Below are 23,198 nucleotides of genomic sequence, written 5' to 3'. Positions count from 1 at the left end.
ATGATCATCAGGCTTTACTGGATCTTGCTTTCTAGGCCCTCTTTGATTAGTGTTTCACAGACTGCTAATTGTACTTTTAAGTGAGATTATCAGTGTGTCTGTTACATTTGCTATAATATGCTGGAACATATTAATATTAATGTAAAGAACTTTTTTTCAACTGTAAGTAACTTTGTGTGGAATGTAAAGTTTCATTGGATGATAAAATCTGTGTGAACAGTAAGTTGCTGAGACTTTTATTGCAGCGTGTGGATGTACTTCTAACTGAAACAGAATATTGAATAAAGGGCTTTAATCATTGCTTTTTAACAAACTAATGGTTAGTGGGCTTAGTTAAAGGTCTATAAAGTACTTTTAAATGTGCTTTTTTTTTATACGACGTTTGACATAATCTCAACTGAAACACGAAGATAGGACTGGATTTAGAGTAGCTCCTCTCCTTTTTAAAAAACAAAACAGCCAATATCAGTTTGTTTTTAGCACAGCTCTGGTTGAAATTAAGCGCATCAAATGAAAAGCAAATGGTAACTGTTTTGAGGGGGTTGGGTATTGGAGATATGGGATATTAGAGAGCATTTGATTAGTCAAGATTTGGGTAGGAAATTAAGTTTGAGGTGTCATGAAAATTTTTTTAATGCATTTATTTTCCAAACTAGCTTTTGAAGTTTATATCCATTTTATATCTTCTAAACACAAATGTTGCCACTTTTTTGTAGCACACTATCTTATCAATATCCTAATGACTAACAAACTGATTCTAACATCTAAAGAATGAACTGTTGGTGTCAAACTGACATCAACAGGAAAGGACTAACACTTTTAATGCAAAAGCAAATGGTCAGATTTTGATTTAAGACAAAGCCCCTTTAAGGCAAGTCATTTCACTTGGTGACCATCTTTGAAACCTCTCTCGGGCAGTATGCTCTGGCGTTCTGTTTAAATGGGAAAACACCAGATTCTCTAAAAGTGCTTGCCAAGCTTACGATTGAATTTCATATATTAGAAATCACCAGTAAAATTAAACAACAACTTTCCCTTTAGATTTATTTCTAAACGCCCAAACCACACCAAATCTGCAGAAACTCAAGTCTAGTCTGAGCCCCTCTCCCGGAATATTGTCAGTCTATGGTGATTGATGATTGGCTCCAGTACTAGAAGGCAGGCTTTGTTTGCCATATAGTGATTGATGATTGGTTGCTGTGCTAGTAGGTGGGCTTTATTCACCATATTGAATGTTGCATTTTTCCCCATTCAAAAAGATACGAGTGGCATGTCTTGTGTATTCTACAGTCTTTGTTAGAGATTACTAAAATGTTTTTGTTTTCCAGTTGATTTAGTTGGTCAACTAAAGAATAGAAATATGCTGAATAAACATTGTAAATTTTGATCTTACACAGACTTTAAAAGTTCTTTACTAAACCATCAATGTATGTAAACAAACAAACTAGCTTTAATCGAGGTTATCAGTATGTCTGTTGTCATTGTTATAAAACGCTGCCTGTCTAGAAAATTAAATAATATTACACTTGCACTGATTAAAAGTTAAGTTACGTTCACTTCATATTATGGTCATTCTGTCAAATAACTTCAAGTTCGCTGTGAGGAATGAATGAGCAGTTCATGACCTATTTTGCCCGGTCAAGTAACTTCAGACACAAATGCTGCCGACCCTGAACAAAGTCTAGGTACAGGCGGACAGTCTGACATTAAAGGCATTTATTTTTCTTTGCTTTTTGAGAGTTCAGTTGATTCCACTGGTGCAATTTGACAAGACGCAATTGTGTTTAACATTTAAGAAATTCTTTCTGTTGGCATTTGACAGTATTTATTAATCTTCGCTTTACAAACATTAGTATTTTTACATCAATTATTTGTAAATTGTTTTGTTTAGTATTTACCTTAGGTTCATTTTCACAAGAGCAAATTTTGTACTGCCTAAATTAATGTTAACGAACTCAACCAACTAGCATTAAAATTAGCATCCTTAAACTTTAATCATGGTAAGCACAATAATCATATACCAGAGAAAAGAAATAATATTTTCAACCAGCCAAAGTGGCAAAGTGGAGGCGGCTGTCCAACCTGCCACAGCTGAAATCTTACCTGCATTTGGTGTGTTGGTGGGTGTTAATGTCAAGCCCTGGTACCCACTATTCTGGAGTTGAGTCAGTGTGGAATCAATGTGTGTGTGTATGTGTTTTTAAATATCTATTTTTGTCTGTTGATCACAGTAAAACAAGTGAAGAAGAGCCTATAACCATCTTTATCTTTTTTTTATTTTATTGCGAAGGTGCAGCAAGAGTTTGTGAACAACATGGAGAACACCTCCGTTGAGAGCCTCATCGAAAAACTGGCAGAAAGCAAAGGGACGGGCAAAGAGAGACCAGGTAACAATGCTTATACACACACACACAGCATTAACCTCTGGCACTGAACTACTTTGGTCTTGATGTTATTAGCAACTCTTTTCTTGAGTTCAGTTGACTGATTCAGCTGGGTGTTGGGCTGCACTGTAAACACACTGAAGTTTGTTTGACTTGTGGCTGAAGTGCTGTGGAGTTTACACTGGAGGATTTGTGGGGCTCTGACCCTCTGATCAGCGCTGACTGTCACATGCTAACGCTAGCGTCACATGCTAAGTGGAATGTCAAGCTCGCCCACCTTTACAGGAGATTAAGCCACTTGAGTATGATGGATGTCGACGCGGCTACACTTCCCCCTGTGCTCTTGCTATTTTTCCTCACTTATCCCTCTGTGACCTTTCATTTGACCTCCTGCGTCTCCCTCCTTTCACGGGGTGGAAGTTTCTTCACATTTCACATAGAGAATATAATCTTGCTTGAAGCCAAAGGGGTGCAGAGCCAAATTACAGTTGTTTAGCCAGCAATTATGTTAATGGTGTAAATGCTGGCAACTAGACAATGAATTTTGCCTTTCTCTTCTATTTTTTTCCAACTTTCTCTTTTCCCAACAATGTTTACAGACATTTGTTTGTTGTTTGAGCAGTGTTTGAGTTTTACACAGTGACACTGGATTAGACAGTGATGCAGGACTATCTGTTTATAGATCCAATGACACACAAGAAGTGTTAAGGTAACCATTTTAAAGTCCTTTAATATTCATGTTTGATAACACTTCACACAAGGTTAATACTATAGTATAGTTACATATTATATTATATTATATTATATTATAATATATTATAGATTTAGTGTTGGGTAGATTGCTTAAAAATTAAAAGTCTTAAAAGTCTGTTACTGATTATAGAATTTATTTATAAAAGGTGTACTTAGTAATTCGATCTAGATGGTTTGATTTAGTTGGTTTATTCTGACTACTTTTTGATTATCTTTTATTAGCTCACAAATACAAAATTGTGGATGTCAAATGAATTTTCACAATGTTATGTTGCCTATTGAATGTTGTCTATGTTTTAAGGAGAACAATATTGGACACGGCTGTTCATTCTGCTGTGGCAAACCCAGATTAATAAACAGACTAGGTTGAAAAAAAAAAATGAATGAGTGAATAAATGAAAATGGGATATTATTTACTTTTTTATTTTTAATTTTTTTAAAGGACCATCTAAAATATAAAAAAGATAATAATAATAATAATAAATAAATAAATAAATAAGTCCGTTATAATTTTCTTCTGCTGTGTCAATATATTGTAAAAAGTAATCCAGAATTTTTTTCACTGTAATCTGATATAATAATGTAATTACTTGAATAATGTAGTTAAATTCAGGAATCTCATGATGTCATCCAGAATATGTGTCATGGGTTATTACACAGCACTAATTGTTATATTAATGGCAACATTTTTCTAGAACTTTATAAGTAAATTACACTTTAAAAAGTGTTGGGATCAAGATACTTGATTTGGGTTGGAACAACATGAATTAATAAATTTAACTTATTAGTTTTTACAAATTTAAGTGGATGGAGCATAAAACAATTAAGTTGTCCCCAAAATAAAACCTTAAAAATTGTGTTGTTTCATTTTAAATAAGTAGTTCAAATAAAATGCAAGTGTCTTTTTTTATTCTATATATTTTTTTCCTTTGACCACATCAAACTGATTATTTACTTGCCACAAAATGTAAATAATGTGTCAAAACAAGCAAAGTATAGCTGTATACATACACTTTTTATTCAATAAAAATGTTCTTAAAAAAACATAGACTTTAAAAAACAATTTGTCATGTATCTAAAACACACATTAGTGTGTCCAGGCTAATGGTCTCGCATCACCAGTTAACTACACATAAATGGGAAGTTAATCTCCTATTAAAGCAATGTTATTGGATGCTAATTAAAATATATTAACAAAAAATAACTATAAACAAAAGAAACATTTTTAAATAAGTAGTTCAAATAAACAGCAAATGTCTTTTTTTGAGTGTGTACGAATGACGATACTATATACTGCGTAATAATTATACGTTATTAAAACACTTTTCAACTAACTTTGAAACATTTGGAAATAACCTCTACTCAAATATTAACAGTAAATTATTTTATTGATGGTATTTTCTGTATTCTTAACGTAATGCAAAACGTACTTGTGCTGGTTTTATTTATACATACACTATGTATCTATGTATACAGTAACCCCCAGGAGTCTAGACTGAACATTCAGGCTTTTGGTCAGCTTCCATTTGTTTTGACAGCTAAATTAATTGAGGCTAAAAACTGTTTTGGTCAACAAAACATTCTTCCCCTGTATCAAGCTGTTCATTAGGGATTGCGCCGCTGTCAGAGCAATAACCTGTGCAGCACACTGATGAAATCAGAGCAGCCATGACCAGTATGGAGAGAGAAAGAGAGGTTGAACAAACTTTGTACCACGGAAACAATCCCGAAGTGACACGCTGGGCTGTGGGGAGCTTGCAAGAGCAGTTCAGCGATATCCAGCTGGGCTGTGAACTGGCCGTCAGCCAGACACGCAAACTCCCCATCCGAGAGCCCAAGCTCAGCGTATGCAATTTAACAACAACAAAAAAAAATAACATCCTCAGTTAATGCATGAATGCATGCGCCTCTCATATACAAACACACGCATATGTCCTGGCACAGACAAAAGCACATATTTACCTAGCTATTTAAATAAGGACATACCTTAGATGTGGGCTCTTTTTTATTATTAAACCTAATACCTACAATCTGAGTTTTAATAAAACCTAAAAAAAAAAAAAAAAAGATAGATGTTTTTTTTCTCGTTGACGACAGTCCCAAAGGATGGTTTTGTTAGATTAAGCAAACTTCTGTGGACATTTTTCAGCAGTGTATTGCTAGAAACCCCCACACGCATAAATACACACACATGTTCACGTAAACGAAGGAGTCTGTCTGTTTACATGAATTTAAACAAAACCTAATACTCTTTTTCCAGATTTAGATGCCATTGTTGTGTGTGGTGTTTGGATTTGTGCATAAATATTGTTAGATGGAGCCTGGAAGTGTTGTGATTTGCACTGTTATTCATCTGACATCATTTAATTAAATTGAACCTTTTTTTTACTGCAGCTGGATGGAAATCAGAGAAATCAATCTTCTTTGTCTGTTTTTCTAAACCTGTTTTGACAAAGTTGCTTGATTTTGTAATGGATATAAAATAATATAGGTTTGCGCTTCAGTCCAATTTAGATTTTTTTTTATTTACAATGTTGTTCATCAGTGTTACCCAGCTCTGACAAAACAGTATTTTGGGGATATTTTTAAAGGTTTTGTTTGGTTACATTTAGATTATTTTTTGTTTGTTCGTTTTTTTGTTTGTATATTTGTTTTTGCTATGTCTTGATTTTATTATTTATTTATTTTCGCTTTTGGATGTTATTTGCATAGTTTTGTTGTTTTTATTAGATTTGTTTTTGCTTTTTGTTGTTTTATTTTAGTAGTTCCTTATTTACACATATAATTTTTGTTTACGGTTTTTCAGTTTTCCATTTGTTTCTGTTTTTTTGTAGGAGCTTCTTTGTCTTTGATTGTTGCTCTTTTAGTTTTTAGTTGTTTTTTTAACCAACCATAAAGGTTTATGAGATTTATTTTATTTATTTATTTATTATTTTTTTTCCCCACAAAAAAAAAAACAGTTATTGTATGGGGCTTATGAGACTTCTCATCATATAAAGTGAATATGGTTTCATTACCCACATGATAAAGAAATGTTATTTAAGCACTTCAGTGTTTTTGAACAAACAGTGTTTGTAAAGTACTTCAATTATTCTGTTTTGGTGATTACATAGTTGCTATGGTGCTTACTCTGACTCTCAGGGCCGTTTTTTTTATCAAAGTTGATATTAAGCCACACCATGTTGGTGTTTTGTAACTTCTAATTTTTACGAGTTGGGTCGTTAGCCCCCAACCTGGAGGACCAGGACATAAGCACATACACTATAGACAATTTAGCTTACCAAATTCACCTATATACTGTTCATCAAGGCAGCATTTATTAAATGAAAAAAAAAAAAAAAAAAAAAGAGGTTCAATTGTTAAATTTTTATTACAATTTTTAATAACTGCTTAATAACTGAAATTAATACTTCTGTCATGTTTTTATTACTATTACCATTATCAATAATAATAATATTAATAATAACAACCGCAACAACAATAATAATAACCAATAATAATAGTAAACAATAGTAATTAATATTAGAGTGATTTCTGCAGGATCCTGTGACTGACGACTAGAGTAATAAAGCTGAAAATTAATCTTTAAAATTACTGGAATAAATTATTAAATTAAATTATAATCTACTTTTGAACAATTATTTTATAGTGCAATAACGTTTCACCATTTTACAATTTGTACTGTATTTTTGATGAAGTAAATGCAGCCTTGGTAAGCAGCAGAAGCTTATTTTGAAACATTTAAAAATCATACTGAACCCAAACTTTTGACTGGTAGTGTATGCCAGAGTAATTGTTGGTTCATTCCATTGTGGTGACCCCTGATAAATAAGGGACTAAGCCGAAGGATAGTGAGTATTTTAAACACTATAACATAAACACTAAAAATGTTTACTATAAATTACTATAGGATTTTTATGTGGCTATGATATACTATTTAAATGCTGTGTGTTTGTTTGTGTACATATGTGTGTACACTCACAGCATGTGACCTTCAGTGTTGATTGCGTGATCTTAAACAAACAATAACAGAGACGAGCGACTGAAATGATCTGGTACAGTAGAGTAGATCAGTCATACTGTATCTCTGTCAGCCTGTGTGTGTGTGTATGTATGTGTGTGTGTGTTTGTGATGTTGGCCTGTCGTGACTGTGCTTGAGGTCTGCTCACGGCCGCCTTTCTCCAGGGAAACTCTATTGAACCGCTTGAGTTAAATATCGCACGCTTTTGTTTTTTCAGGTCAAGGCATTTTCTGTGCAATGAAAATAGCGCCCTGGGCTCTCTCGCCGAGGTCTGCCAGTAGTGCAACGCCGTCTTTCGTTTTCTTGGACAAGCATTAGCTTTTACGCGCATTAACACAAAAGAAAAGCCGCTCTAAAGGGCTCTTAGAGCACTGAGGGGCATCTCTTCTCTCTTTACGGCCAGTCACGAAAGCTCAGAATTAATATTTATAATGCCGTCCAGTGTATTTATTGAGAATCTATAGCCAACACAAACTGGGGTCAGAAGCGGTAACCTGAAATCTATTTTGCATTTGATTTTCTATATTGCTATTATTATGTACTTTAAATTTGAAGTAAAAATCTGCCTGACATGCTGTTAGGTCAGGACTGTAACAGTGTGACCACAGACGTACAGTGAAAATGGCAGTTTGTTTGCTTAAATCCTTTTCCCCCGTGTGCCAGTGTGGAAATGGGTCACGTTAAAAGTGTACAAGCTGGGAGGGAAATATGCAGAATTGATGAGCAAGAAATGAAGCGTGCGGTTTGTTGTCTTTTGCAGCCATCTGTGTGTCATTTTGTTATGTTAATATTTTTGGCGGAGAATATCCAACATTTGACTGGGTGACATCAGTGCCAAATGTCATTGCATCAGAGTTTTTGAGTTGAAAACAGAAGAGCTTCCGGGCATTTGTGGGAGTGTGCGCATCTATTAGTGTGTGTTGCATGTTGGCTGTGAGTATTGTGGCTTAAAGGGGAAGTCGGATTGAGCTGATTGCCACCAGACACACTGATCACTCTTAAATAACAGTTCACATGTGTAATGTTTTTCTGGCTTAATATCATTTTTTAGTATCGAAAAACTGCCTTATTTTTTATATGATATATTTTTTGGTCACACTTTAGTAAATATATTTACTAACTTGAAGTAATAACGAACAACTCTTGTACAGCATTTATTAATCATAGTTTAATATTTACTAATGCATTATTAACATCCAAATTCACGTTTGTTAACATTAGTTAATGTACCTTGGGTTAACAAACTAACAATGAATGACTGTATTTTCATTAACTAACATGAACAAATACTTTAATAAATGTAATGTTCATTGTTTGTTTAGGTTACTAAATTTGAATTAAAATTTACTAACATACAGTTGAAGTCAGAATTATTAGCCCCCTGAATTATTACCCCCTCCCCCTTCATTATTTTCCCCAATTTCTGAATATTTTTTCAACACATTTCTAAACATAATAGTTTTAATAGCTAATTTCTAATAACTGATTTATTTTATCTTTGCCATGATGGCAGTACGTTATATTTGACTAAATATTTTTCAAGACACTTCTATACAGTTTAAGGTGACTTAATTAGGTTAACTAGGCAGGTTAGGGTAATTAGGCAAGTTATTGTATAATGATATGTAGACTATAAAAAATGACTTAAAAGGGCAAAAAATTATGATCTAAATTTTTATTTATTTTTTTGTTTAAAACTGCTTTCATTCTAGACGAAATAATAAATAAGGCTTTCTTCAGAAGAAAAAAATATTATCAGACATGCTGTGAAAATTTGGTTGCTCTGTTAAACCTCATTTGGGAAATATAAAAAAAAAAAGAAAAAAAAATCAAAGGGCGGCTAATAATTCTGACTTTAACTGTAACTAACATAACTAACATAATACAAACTTATTGTAAAGTGTATTTTTGTTGTAATAATAAATAATACACCATATCTTGGTTAATTAATTCAAGGTAGTGCAACATCATTTTAATGATTTGTCTGTTTCCATTACAGGGCCCATTGAATTTGAGGAATGTAATGTCTCGATTGCTACAGAAGGTCTGTATATATATATTTTTTTTCTCTCTGTTCCTACTTTCTTTTTTATTCTTTTATTACATTTTATTTTGTTCAGCCTTAAGTTTTTTATATTTTGAAAAGCATAATAAATATTTTAGGATATTCATTTATTTCAGGTGCACATTATATATAAAATATTATGCATATAAAAGTGTGTGTGTGTGTGTGTGTGTGTGTGTGTGTGTGTGTGTGTGTGTGTGTGTGTGTGTGTGTGTGTGTGTGTGTGTGTGTGTGTGTGTGTGTGTGTGTGTGTGTGTGTGTGTGTGTGTGTGTGTGTGTGTGTGTGCGCGCGTAATAGCCCACCTTGGAATTTTTTTTTCCCTTTTTTAAATATTTTCTAAATGATGTTTAACAGAGCAAGGAAATTTGTCTGATAGTATTGTTTCTTCTGGAGAAAGTCTTATTATTATTATTATTATTATTATTATTATTATTATTATTATTATTATTATTTTATCCTGGCTGGAATAAAAGTTGTTTAGATTTTTAAAGCCATTTTAAGGTCAAAATTATTAGCCCCTTTAAGCTATATTTTTTCGATAATCTACAGAACAAACCATCATTACACAATAATTTGCCTAATTACCTTAACCCGCCTAATTAACCTAGTTAAGCCTTTAAATGTCACTTTTAAGCTGTATAGAAGTATCTTTAAAAAATATATAGTAAAATATTATTTACTGTCATCATGGCAAAGACAAAATTAATCAGGTATTAGAAATGAGTTATTAAAACTATTATGAATAGAAATTTTCCCAGAAATGGGTTGCGGCTGGAAGGGCATCCGCTGCGTAAAAACTTGCTGGATAAGTTGGTGGTTCATTCCGCTGTGGCGACCCCGGATTAATAAAGGAACTAAGCCGACAAGAAAATGAATGAATGAATGAATGAATGAATGAATGAATGAATGATTAGAAATGTGTTGAAAAAATCCTCTCTGTTTAACAGAAATAGGGGGGGTAGAAATAAACTAGGCTAATAATTCAGCGGGTTTAATAATTTTGACTTTAACTGTATATATTTTTTTAGACTTTTGACAAGCAGTGTTGGGTGTATTGCATAACAATTAATACGAGTTGTGTAGTAATATTACTTTTCTAAGTAATACATATAAGGTAGCGCATTCCTTTTAAAAAATAAGTAATCATATTTGAGTTACTTTTTTTTGAAAATGTAACACAAGTTATCTTTATTTTAATTAATTAGCTTTTAAAAAGAAATAGCTGAATTCAAATCAAACCAGTGAACCATGCAGTTAATGACAGAAAGTGTCCATTATTTTAAATGCATTGAAGAAAAAGAAAATGTGACTAGTCTCAATGGACAGTGATTTTACTTAAGACAAATAGTAGCAAACACATAGCTTTAAACTTTCATCAATCTGTATATACGGCATGTAGACTTCTGGTGTTAGGAAATTCTTAAATAACATCCTAAAATATAATTTTTTGATGGGTTTTAAAGGTAAATGAAGATGTAACACAACTAGTTACATTTTGGGGAGTAACTTAATATTGTAATGCATTGCTTTTAAAAGTAACTTTCCTCAACACTGCTAACAAGCATTTGTGTGTCTTTTTAGGTGCTAAACCCAGAAAAAGGAAAACCTTTGCCATACCAGGCAGGCGGAAAGAAAAAGACACAGATTCCACGTAAGTGCTAAAACTCACTCGCTGATTTCTCTTTTTTAAAAAGGAAATTACAAGAATTTGTTCAGAAAATGTAAATATTAAATATGTGCAAAATCCTCAAACTTGTTGTTCTCTATAAAATTTTGCATGAGACTAGGTTTTATTTTATGAGACAGATTATGTTTTATAAAATAGTGATTAGTACTAAATAATGAGAATAGTTCTGAAATAAAATTTTATATAAAATCAGAATTGAGCTCACCAGGCTCACTCTAGTATTTGCAGTTTGAAGCAAAATATTTTGTTTGAGCAATTTTCAATTAGAAAAATTGAGTATTTTTAATTCATCTTTTTTCTGTCTTTCTTGAATAGAGAATCGGCCGAAGTTGAAGCAGTTGTAAGTATATATAACAATTCATTTTATTTATATATATATATATATATATATATATATATATATATATATATATATATATATATATATATATATATATATATATATATATATATATATATATATATATATTATGTGGCATATATATATATATATATATATATATATATATATATATATATATATATATATATATATATATATATATATATATATATATATATATATATATATATATATATATATGTATATACATACAGTTGAAGTCAGAATTATTAGCCCTCCTAAATTATTAGCACACCTTTTTATTTTTTTCCCTAATTTATGTTTAACAGATAGCATATTTTCTCAACACATTTCTAATCAAAATAGTTTTAATAACTCATTTCTAATCACTGATTTATTTTATCTTTGTCAAGATGACAGTAAATAATATTTGACTAGATATTTTTTACAACAAATCTGTACAGCTTAAAGTGAGATTTAAAGGCTTAACTAGGTTAATTATGTTAACTAGGCAGGTTAGGGTAATAAGGCAAGTTATTGTATATCTATGGTTTGTTCTGTAGACTATCAAAAAAAAAAGCTAAAAGAGGTTAATAATAATAATAATAATAATAGGCTAATAATTTTGTCCCTAAAATGGCTTTTTAAAATAAATAATAACTGCTTTTATTCTAGCCAAAATAAAACAAATAAGACTTTCTCCAGAAGAAAAAACATTGTGTGTGAAAATTTCCTTGCTCTGTTAAACATAATTTAGGGAATATTTAAAATATTTTAAAAGATTCAAAAGGGGGCTAATAATTCTGACTTCAACTGTATGTATGTATGTATGTATGTATGTATGTATGTATGTATGTATATATATAAATATATATATATATATATATATATATATATATATATTTTTTTTTTTTTTTTTTACCAGACAAGGTGATGAGTATAAGGAATATCACAGTACATTAGCACACTGAAAAGCTATTTTGTATTTTTCCAACATGAAACTCGTTTTCCTTTGATCAAACTGAGCTCTTTTTGGTTATTTTGGAGAAACTCCATTTTGGTCGCACCCACAAAGCTCCTTTTGTTCGTCCTTCTTTCAGAACGCTTCCAACGGTGCTCCCCCGGGTTTCTACGGTGCTATAGATCTTCATAACGCCGTGAGTGCTGACCTAATGTTGCTGAAGGATTGTCTATAATTCTTACAGTGTTAAGTAAAGACAACAGAGCGCAAATGCTTCTTGTGATATTGCTAACAATAGCGTATTTTACCTCAGTCGGACTCTCCTTATGTTTTGATGTATTAATGAGTGTGAATGATAGGATTTGTGTTCTCTGTTGTTCTGCAGAATGTGCCTCAGCTGGACGACGAGGGCTTCTGTATCCGACCAGAAGTCAACGAGAATGATATCCTTACATTCCCATCATCATTCTCACACACACATGCTTTAATCTCAGCCACAGGAACTTTTCCTTCTTGCTCCTTCATCGCCTCTACTCGCGGTGTAAACTCTGAACACATATTTTTCTGGCTCCAGAACAGTGTGTTATATCATTCTTTTAATGCACTTTCCTCTGAATCACCGCCAGGTCATTCCTTCTCATCAGATTTTCTTCATTCTCCTGTTTTCTTTACCGAAGCCTGTGTCATCGTATCTGTGTGAACTAGAATACATGTTAAAAAAAATAAGAAAACGAAATCTAGTCTTTTGAGCACACTTCAAAACTGAAAATTCTCTCAATCTTCTGTCATCATTTACTCTCTCTGCACTTGTTCCAAATTAGTTTGAGTTTTCTTCCTCTTTTGAACAGAATGGAGGATATTTGGAAGAGAGCTGGAAACTTGTAACTATTGACTTCCATAGTATTTGTTGTTTCTACTATAGAAGTCAATGGTTACAGGTTTTCAGCTTTCTTCAAAATATCTTAGTTTGTGTTCGATAGAAGAAAGAAACTCATAAAGGTTTGAAACCACGTGATGAAGAGTAAATAATGAGTGCACTTTTATTTTTTGGGGAACTATCCTTTTTATATTATACTATAGATATTTTTTCTGGGTTTCATCCATTTTCTTTAACACTTGTGATCACATGCCAAAGAGAACTCGTTTTATTCATCTAGTGACTCAGAAGATGAGGACGAGCCAAGAAAATTCCACGTCCAGATCAAACCAGTGCAGACCAACAATGGCACACACCAGCACAAAGTCACAATCGATGAGCTGAAGGCCTCCATAGGAAACATCTCCCTCTCACCCACCCCTGCTGTAAGACATGTCAAACACACACAAGCACATGTGTAAATGTCCCATCGTCACAAATCATATTTTCAATATTATCGTTAGGGCGGCACGATATTGTTTGTGCATCCGCAATAATTACATTAGAAGATATGCTTGTTGAGTTACAATTATACAGGGTTTCCGCAGGGCCTTAAAATGTCTTAAATTTCAAAAACAAAACTTTAGGCCTTAAAACGTGTTAAATTCACTGAAATATTGTGTTGTAGTTCTTAAATCATTTTAAATGGGTCTTAATTTCTCTCTGTTCTAGTAAATCTACCTAATCTGGCCGACATCCAATCACCTATAATCCATCTCAATTTATTTTATTTTAATTTAACAATTTATTTATTTTATATTTGTTTTTATATTTAAGTTTTGTAGTTTTATAGTTAAGAGATACAATTCACAATAGCTGTTTTTTTTTTTTTTTTACAGCAAAGTCTCCAAATTAAATTCCCTAATCAAGGACAGAAAAGTAAAGCAACACATCCCTTTTACATGATCTTCCATTGATACAAAAACTATTTACTGAAGTAACTGGGCCATTAGAAAAACTCTTTAGTGTTTAGCCCTGTGTAAGTTTTAAATTTCATTCATAATGGTCTTAAAAAGTTTTAAATTGGATTTAAAGAAACCTGCAGAAATTCCTGATTATAGATGACCAGAAACCCCAGATAAAAACACAACATTTGTTTAGACACAGCAGAATTAAACTAAATTAAGGTAAGAGTTTATAATCTGCATGTGTTTTTTAAGGACTGTGACTACGTGAGCATTTTAAGAGAGTTTAAAGCATTTTAGTTGTGCATAAAGCAGTTTAGTAACGATTATTTTTATTGAATTACTTGTATAATGAAGACTTTGCAGTGTTTTGTTTTTCATTTGATTATTTAATTTCTGTACCTGAGTACTATAAGACTCTCTCCAGAAAACCAGAAAACATGGTCAATTTATGTTAATATTTGCTCCATTGTGTTTATTTAGGACTGAAGTTTAAGGATATAATAAATTACATAAGACAATTATATTTCACTTCCCTACAAAATCATCCCAATCAATCTAAAGTATTGATTTTGCAAATAGAACTAATTTAAGTTAACTGGTGAAATTGTATTAAAATTGCAATTTATATCGCAGAGATAAAAATAATCGCAATTGAAAAATTTCCAATATCATGCAGCCCTAATTACCGTATTGTAGCAGAATTTATTTAATTATTTATTTGAAACAGGCTGTAATTAAAGTGCGTTTCTGACACTACTATTTTCAGTTTCACTTTAAATACATTTAAGCTTAAAATATCATTTATTTTTTTAAGTGTTGCTCAATTCTGATCTGAACACTGTGAACTGTGAAGGATTTCTTGTGGAGCGATCTAGTATAGTACAGTAGAGTAGTCATACTGTATCTGTCAACGTGTGCGTGTGTGCTTTGTGTGTGAGATGTGGGCTTGTCGTGATTGCGTATGAGGTCTGCTCACGGTAGACCTTCTCCAGGGAAAATCTATTGAACCACTTGAGTTTCTTTTATTGTGTTTGTAAATTTCAGGCCATTATTTCTGAATAAAATGATGAAATCTTTTACAATACAAATTTGAAACAGTGTGGCTTAAAGGGATGTTCAATCTAAAAATAGAAAACATTTATTGACCCTTAAGGGATTACAAACCTTTATAAGGTTCTTTTGTTGTTGTTAAACACTAAAGAAGATATCTGGAAAACTAATGGAAACCAATAGCCATAGACTTCTGCATTAGGAAAAAATGCTACAGATGTCATGTGAAACAGACTTTCAAATATCAGAAGATGTTTGTTCAATAGGAGAAAGAACCTAAATAATGGCAAGAGTTTTCATGTATGGGTGTACTGTTGCTTTCTAGACATACTCTTTCCATACAGAGGGAGGCTTGGCTTTCACATTCATTCATACAGATGCATTCATTCATAAGCATATTGTATACAGACTCGGAGAAGAGGGCTGTGATTGGTTAATATCACTTGCAGTCGTGTTTCTGTTTTGCCTACATTTGTCCGACAGACACTAGAGGGCACTGTTTGATTATGATATTCGCAGACTGTCCTCTGAGCTGCTGTAAATGCTTTGACACACTATTTTATTAGGTTGTGCTTTGGAGCGCCTTTTGTTTCTGTGTGTGTTTGTTCATAACACACCTATGGTTAATATATGGATTTAACTGTCTCATTTGGAAGCAATTTTTATGTAGACCCCACAGATGTAAGACATTTACAGCGAGAGGCTTAATACTGATTAGATGGGTATATATATTTTTTTGTTGAGGAAAACGAGATGAGTGTTTGCCCGCTGTGGCAGAGTCGGCACTGGGCAATAGAGTCGTAAGGGAATGATGTCAAAACCCGAAAGAACAATTTACTGTGTAAATAAAGTCTGTGGTAAACAGGGATGAGCAGTCTTTATGATATATGTATTTCAAATTTGTTTTTTTAAATACAAAATAGCATTTTTCTTTGTATTTGATATAGTTGATGAAAATGGCCTAATATTTTGTATCAAAATACTTTAGTGTATTTTGTTTTTGTATTTTTAAAATATTGTAAAATACTTTGTAAGAAATGTACATCAATCTACATGATATCAATGCACCCTCTGATTGGTGCTTTGGGTGTTATTGTCTCTTCCATTTAAATAAGGATTGAAAAAATCCAAGGGGTAATAATAGTAATTTTGGATAGATTGCTGATGCCAAATGTTTGTCCTTAAAACAAACACTATTAAAAAAAATAAATCCTACAATGGCGTACATACAACACGCTTTTTAGATATTAAGAGGTTAAATAATTATTGTACAGAGATGATGGTAATTTTATTGGACACATTTGCTATCGAACATTGTTTATTTAACTAAGTCAGTTTAGTTGAAAAGGGATTGATCAAATAGATCTACAGTAATTGATGGAAGATCTGCAAAGAATTGTCAAGCTCCTTTGTAAATACTGTATTTTATTTTGACACATTTGTGGAAGCATTATTTTGTAGTTTATTTTGATACACCTTAAATTAAGGTATTTAGTATTTTATTTTAAAATACATTTCATTTATCTTTTTTTTGCCCAAAGTGGTAAACATAACTCAATACTAAGACAATAAAACAATACTTAAATGATACTTGTTTTTGTATTTTCAATTGATTGATATCAATCAATCAACTTTATTTATATAGCACCTTATTGCAACAAGGAGGCTGTCAGGAGTGCTTTACAGTATTAAAAACCAAATTAAACATTAAAAAACCTCACATGGTAAGAACACAAGTTTCAATAAAACAGCATTTTGCACTACCGAATATCAAAAGCAAGTCTAAATAACTATGCTTTAAGATTAGCTTTAAACAGGGCTAAATTTGTGATCATGCAAAGTTTTAAAGGGGGGTATTCCACAGTTTTGGATTTGCCACTGCAATATACCTGATCTAGGGACCTCCAGCAACAACTGGCCTGCTGATTGTAGGTTCCGGTTTATGAACCTTTAAAATCTCACATAAATATGAAGGTGCAAGACCATTAACTGCATTAAAACAAACAACCGTAGTTTAAAATCAATATTGAATTTAACAAGGAGTCAGCGAAGAGAGTAAGGGACAGGTGTGATGTTTGTCAGCATGCGAGCAGCAGCAAATATTTTAAAATGGTAGTTGCTAATTTGTTTCCAGGGAGCTGCTAAAGTAATGTAAAAGTTTCTTGCTGGTTGATGCTTCTGGTTATTTCTAAGGTATTGCTAGTTGATGGGCTACGGTGAGTGGTAGATTGGTGATTGCTAGGGTGTTCTAGGAGGTTGCTAGCATGTTGGTGGAGGTTACTTAATATATAGTACATTGTGTGTGTGTGTGTGTGTGTGTGTGTGTGTGTGTGTGTGTGTGTACTATTGTGTGGTCAAGCAGTTCCTGTGAGCACTATGTGTGTATGTTTGTGTGTGTGTTAGGCCTGTGAACCATCTGTGTCCTGTGTGTGTATATGTCTGTACTGTTGGTAAACAAACCCATGCAAGTTCCTGTCTGAAATCTTACCACAGGAAGCACTGAGGGACTCTGTTTCTAATGAGTGAGATCATGTAGGTAAACATGCACCCAATCATGAGCAAACGAAACCAAGAGCTATGTGTTTAACAAAACAACATTTCGTTTTAAAAATGCATCCAGTGTAAATAAAAATAATTAAAACATTCCTGGTTCTTATGAATGGATTGCAGCTTTCTTCTTTTTCTTGTGAAAGAATTGAATCCTCTCATTCAGCAAGGATACATTTAATTGATCACAAGTGACCGTAAAGGCTTTTATACTTACAAAAGATTTCTGTTTAAAATTAATGCTGTTATTTAAACTTAAAGAAGAAAGAAAAGGTTTAAAGCAGGGGTGCCCAAACTATTTTTGTATGAAGAGCCAAAATCCAAATATCATTGACAGCCGTGGGCCGAAAATAAATATACCAAACTAGATTACATTAAAGTTGTCATGCGTTATTTTCTAATTCATTTCATAATATTTATAAATAAATAGAAAGCATTACTTTGAACCATATTAACTGCAGTATAACTTTAATTATAATGTATTGCAATAAAAACAATCACATTTATAACAGTGTAGTTAAGTGCTGTATACACTAGTCAAGCAGAATCTGCCTTTACCTTAATTCACTCAATAGTCTCTGCGTTGTCCTCTATCCATCGGGTGACAGTATGCACATTTTAAACTCAATATCACTAATTTAAAACGTTTGAATTGCAACATTTAATTTCAGTTAATAAAACAAACCAATACAAGTTCACATTTGAAATTTGAAATGACAGTCTCTAAACCAGGGGTGCACAAACTTTTCCTTATGAAGGGCCAAATTCCAACATGATTGAGGCTAGTGGGTCGGATGTAAATATAATTGCCATGGGTAATTTACAAATTTATTAAATGAAATTTAAAGATAACTAGAAAACAGTTACACTATTTTTGCCTTGATTTTCTCACTGATGGCTAGGGCCAGACAGAATCTGCAGATATTTTTTGCTATTCCTGCGGAGCATTTTGTAAAAAAAAAATAAAAAATCTGCGGATTTATGAGGAATGATTTTGGGAGTATCATAACAAAAAACGTAACCTATGAAATAAAAAAATAAAAAGCTTTTTATCTGTTATTTGATGTTTACAATGCAAATCCAATCACAGGGAGGGCCGTTTATATGCATACACCTTAATAAAATGGGAATGGTTGGAGATCTTAAAGTCCTGTTTGTGGCATGTTAGTATATGTGAGGGGGCTTGTAAATAACTCATGAAAGAATAAAGTTACGTTAAAACCAAGCACACCATTGTTTTTCTTGTGAATTTCCCAATAAGTTTTACTAAAATGTATCCATATAAATGGACCACCCTGTAGAACCACTTATTTGGTAAACAAAGCAAATCTCTCATATAATATATGAAGAGTTTCGATGCAAACACCTTTAAATTCCATCTGAAATTTTTCTCCAAAAGAAGTAATTTTATCAGTAGCCTATGTTCAGTAATATCACTTTTATGGCAAGGACTAAGTCCTTTTCCTGCTCTTGAAAGTGAAATATCTTAACATAAACAAAGGAGGCAGAGAAAAACATTCATTTTTGATGAAAATTTCAGATGGGACTTTTTGCTTTTCCCGTCTGAACTCTTCATATCTAAAAAATAAAAAATATTATGGTACAAACAGTATTGTAAATAAATCATCTGAACACTTTCATATTAGTCAATATTATTACTGAAATTAATTTAAAAACTGAATAATATAAATGTATACAAATGTACTCACTCGCTGTTTTCAAGAAACGACTAAAAACTCAGCTAGTTAGTCTCCACTTCACTTTCTAACCTGCAATTGCCTCTCTGGATATACCACTAACTGTACTCAAAAAAAAAAAAAAAAAAATTACTAATACTTTCCTTCTTAGACTTACAGACCTGAAACTTGCCTATAGCACTTATTCATTGTTGCTCTTATAGTTGTGTAAATTGCTTCCTTGTCCTCATTTGTAAGTCGCTTTGGATAAAAGCGTCTGCTAAATGACTAAATGTAAATTTACACAAGTTAATACATATACTCAATGATGGGCAAAAAATCTGCTGATTTCTGCACGTGCAGATTCCGTGTGGGCCTACTGATAACTTCTGCACAGTCCTCTTTCCGTCAAGTGACAGTATTTACATTTTAAAAACATCAGATTCATTTAATTGAAACATTTCATTTTAATTAGCTTTTTTGTGGCTCAGCAATAAACCTTCAACTCCATCATTCTTACTCTCTTCTAAGATGGGATTGTGGGCCAAATCAAAGGTTACAATGGGCCAATTTTGTCCTGTGGGCCCTACTTTGGGCATCTCCATCCCCATCTTTCTCCATCTCTTCTCAGATGGGCTGGTGGGCCAAATCAAACATTGGGCAACAAGAATATTAGGAATTATATATAAAATGGATCATGTGAAACTAAAGAATGTCACTAATGTTAAAATTCAGCTTTGCTATCACAGGAATAAATTTCATTTTTAAATGTATTAAAATGAAAAACATATTGCAAATGTAGTTTACAGTAACATTTAATGATATATTGTGTTGTAATATTTTACAACATTCCTCTTTTAATGCGCTTTATGAAATAAATGCAGCCTTTGTGAGCATAGTCATTCTTTTTATAAAACTTAAAACTTCTCGACCACAGACCTTTAAATAATAGTGAATATTAATGTTCATTTCTGAGTTGATGAATAGACAGCATAAAAACGAATAAGCTAGATTAGTCATTAGTAACGTGCATGTTCTTGCCGTGTTCACGTGGGTTTCTTCCGGGTGCTCCAGTATCCCCCACAATCCAAAGACACATGCTATAGATGAATTGAGTAAGCTAAAATTGTCTATAGTGTATGGGTGAGTGTGGAATGAGAGTGTATGGGTGTTTCCCAGTGATGGATTGCAGCTGGATGACATCGGCTGCATAAAACATATGCTGGATAAGTTGGCGGTTCATTCCGCTGTGGCGACCCCAGATTAATAAAGGGACTAGGCTGAGAAGAAAATGAATGAATGAACAAGGGACAGTGAACAGTACATTAATCAACGTTCCTCAAGAACGGAAATGTACCTAAATTAGCCTAAAGACTAGTTTTAATTAGTGGTCCCTTAGCCAGATGGTAAAGGCCATGCCAATAACATTACAACTAAAAACTACTCAAATAAATAACGAACACAACAACAACAATAAGTGATCACAATTTGTAACTATGACTTTCTCTTGGCATCCAGAATGTCATCTTTGCCCTGTTGTGTGTGTTTTAGACTCTCCCTCTGCATCTCTCACTCTTCATCCCTCTGTGACTCTTTGAAATGACTAAGTGATGTATTTCTTGCAACAACACTTGCTCAAGTGCCAGCTTGTGTTTTCAGTGAGCGAAGCCGAGCCGACAGTTTACTTTAGACACCTCGGCTGCCTCCGTTTTCTCTGTTTAAGATGGATTAACACACATCTTTTAAGGAGGCTCTTCATCAATCATTTCAGCAGGCTTGAGCTTTCTGTCTTCCTCCAATGTACTCAATAACCACCCCGATTAGCCTCTGAAATAATTACACATCTTACAGTTTTCAACATTTATCTTTTCTTTTCCCTCTAAGTCTCTTGCTTTTGTTTTCGTCGCCTGGTTTGTTTCATTTTGAAGGCGGATATGTTTTATGGCAGTTTTGGTCAGGAAATGTAGGTGGTGACGAATGCCATGTCATCTGTTGTGGATTATTGGTATTATTGAGCTTTTCTCTTTCCATTTCCCCTGGTCCTCTGTTGTCTCCTTCCCTTCATGTGCTTTCTGTGTCTCTTTCGTTGGCTGGTGTGTGGCCTGGGTTCTGTAATTGAACCCATTTGCCACTCTCTCCCTATGGGACTAAACCCTGCCTTCGCATTTCTCCATCTTTCATGTGTATTTGCATGCATGTGTTTCCTTCTCGTATTTGTATGCTTGTGCCTTTTCTTCACAGTTTACCATTCAGCTTCATTTATAGTCTATACATTGGTGTTTCATTCACCGAATGCTTCACCACACTATTTTTTCCCCCGTCAGGCAGAGACGCTTCACATGAGTCACTTTAAATACACAACAAACTACGCCTTCCCATCCTTGTGCATTTGTTGCCGATTTACTGGCTGACTTTTGTTGACATTTCTCAGCCTCAAAACAATTCTAGTGGTGAATTGGGTTCCATTCTCTGCCACTCATTTTCTCATGTTTAGACTGCCAGAATATTGTTGCTGAGCCTATGGTCTGACTAAAAGCTACCCGATTAATAGCGACAATAATTCAGATTAAAAAAAGTGTAAAAGTCAAGTTACGAATATAAAACAAGTTTAATTTGAATAATATGCAAAGCAAGTTTATTTTTATAGCACATTTCTTACACAATGCTATTTTAAAGTGCTTTACATAAACATGAATAAAATAATAACTAATAACTATCAATTACCAACTGATAAACTGTTAAACACAGACCTGCTGTTAATTGATTGGATCTCCTTTTGTTGAACCCATGTATTTGCATTTATACAAAATATACTGTATATATAGCAGTTAAATTCTTCTTTTTGAACAATTGCTGCTTAAAAACACATGAGAAGATGGTTATGAGACTGCTTTTGTCTTTATAGCTTTTTCAATCCATCATTATGGTTATTTTTATGGCTACAAATAGTCAAATAATCACATTTTACTAGGAAACATTTGAGTTTGTGATTTTATTAATGTAACTATTCCTCCAGTTTGTGGCAACAAATGACTGTTAAAAAATGACTTGTCACTAATAGCATACTATACAGTGCACTTATTTTGTGCACTATGTACTTGGTTATCTTGTGTATTGTTATTTTTAATACCGTTTTAAAAATTGGTATTTAATAGGTCTAATAGATTAATTCGAAACTGCTATTTCTTGTCAGTGCCAATAGCATTATGGTTAGGTGCCAACTTGTACAGTGTTCAGCATAATTGATACACCCCATTTTCAAAAAGGCTATTTATTTTGGTGCATTCAAACAAAACAGATTTATTAAACAGATATATTTATTAAAATAATATTTTAGTCACCAAACATATTTAGAAATTGAAAGATAATACAATTAAATTTAAAATATTAAAAATTTAAACTTAAAAAAAATTTTAAAACTTTTTCTGCTTCTCTTGATTTCTCCTCTTTTTATTTGTATTTTATATTTTTCTATAACATATAAATTTGGGTGTACTAGTTTTTGGACTGTTATTGTAAATTATTTGTTAGATAAGCTCCAGATTTGGCTTCAGTACTGATTAATCTAATGTATATGCACAAATATAATATTTTATAGCTTCCTGTTGAAAATATGAATTTAAAAGAGAGATTTGTGAGGGGTGTACTTGTATAAGCTGAGCACTGTAGCACTGAGGTATTCATTGTGACCTGAGTTCGATTCCTGGCTTGAGGTCCTTTGCAGATTCTTCCCATCTCTCTCTGCTCCCAATGCTTTCCTGTCTGTAATCTCCACTGTCCTATCATAAATAAAGGAGATCGCGACGTATATTTGTACCAAAATTCTTGTTAGTTCAGATAGCGTCATAATCAGTGCTCCAACTTGTAGCACCACTGCGCTTCAAG

The 23,198-nt window shown here is 32.8% G+C and overlaps 1 protein-coding gene across 29 annotated transcripts in view; it reads left to right on the top strand.

The window, feature by feature from the left end:
• fcho2 (FCH and mu domain containing endocytic adaptor 2) overlaps window positions 1-23,198 on the top strand; it is a 77,328-nt gene that overhangs the window by 28,212 nt on the left and 25,918 nt on the right. For 28 of the 29 annotated variants that reach the window (XM_073950436.1, XM_073950432.1, XM_073950427.1 and 25 more), the window contains exons 8-14: window positions 2,291-2,387; window positions 9,159-9,203; window positions 10,807-10,876; window positions 11,228-11,252; window positions 12,356-12,412; window positions 12,602-12,659; window positions 13,343-13,518. In XM_073950436.1, the coding sequence (XP_073806537.1) occupies window positions 2,291-2,387; window positions 9,159-9,203; window positions 10,807-10,876; window positions 11,228-11,252; window positions 12,356-12,412; window positions 12,602-12,659; window positions 13,343-13,518 (528 nt within the window). Of the gene's footprint in view, window positions 1-2,290; window positions 2,388-9,158; window positions 9,204-10,806; window positions 10,877-11,227; window positions 11,253-12,355; window positions 12,413-12,601; window positions 12,662-13,342; window positions 13,519-23,198 lie in introns of all 29 variants that reach the window. The other variant, XM_073950409.1, reaches the window with a different exon arrangement.

This window comes from Danio rerio, chromosome 5 (assembly GCF_049306965.1).
Source record: "Danio rerio strain Tuebingen ecotype United States chromosome 5, GRCz12tu, whole genome shotgun sequence".
Classification (NCBI taxonomy): domain Eukaryota; kingdom Metazoa; phylum Chordata; class Actinopteri; order Cypriniformes; family Danionidae; genus Danio; species Danio rerio.
This window is presented reverse-complemented; position numbering and strand designations above follow the sequence as displayed.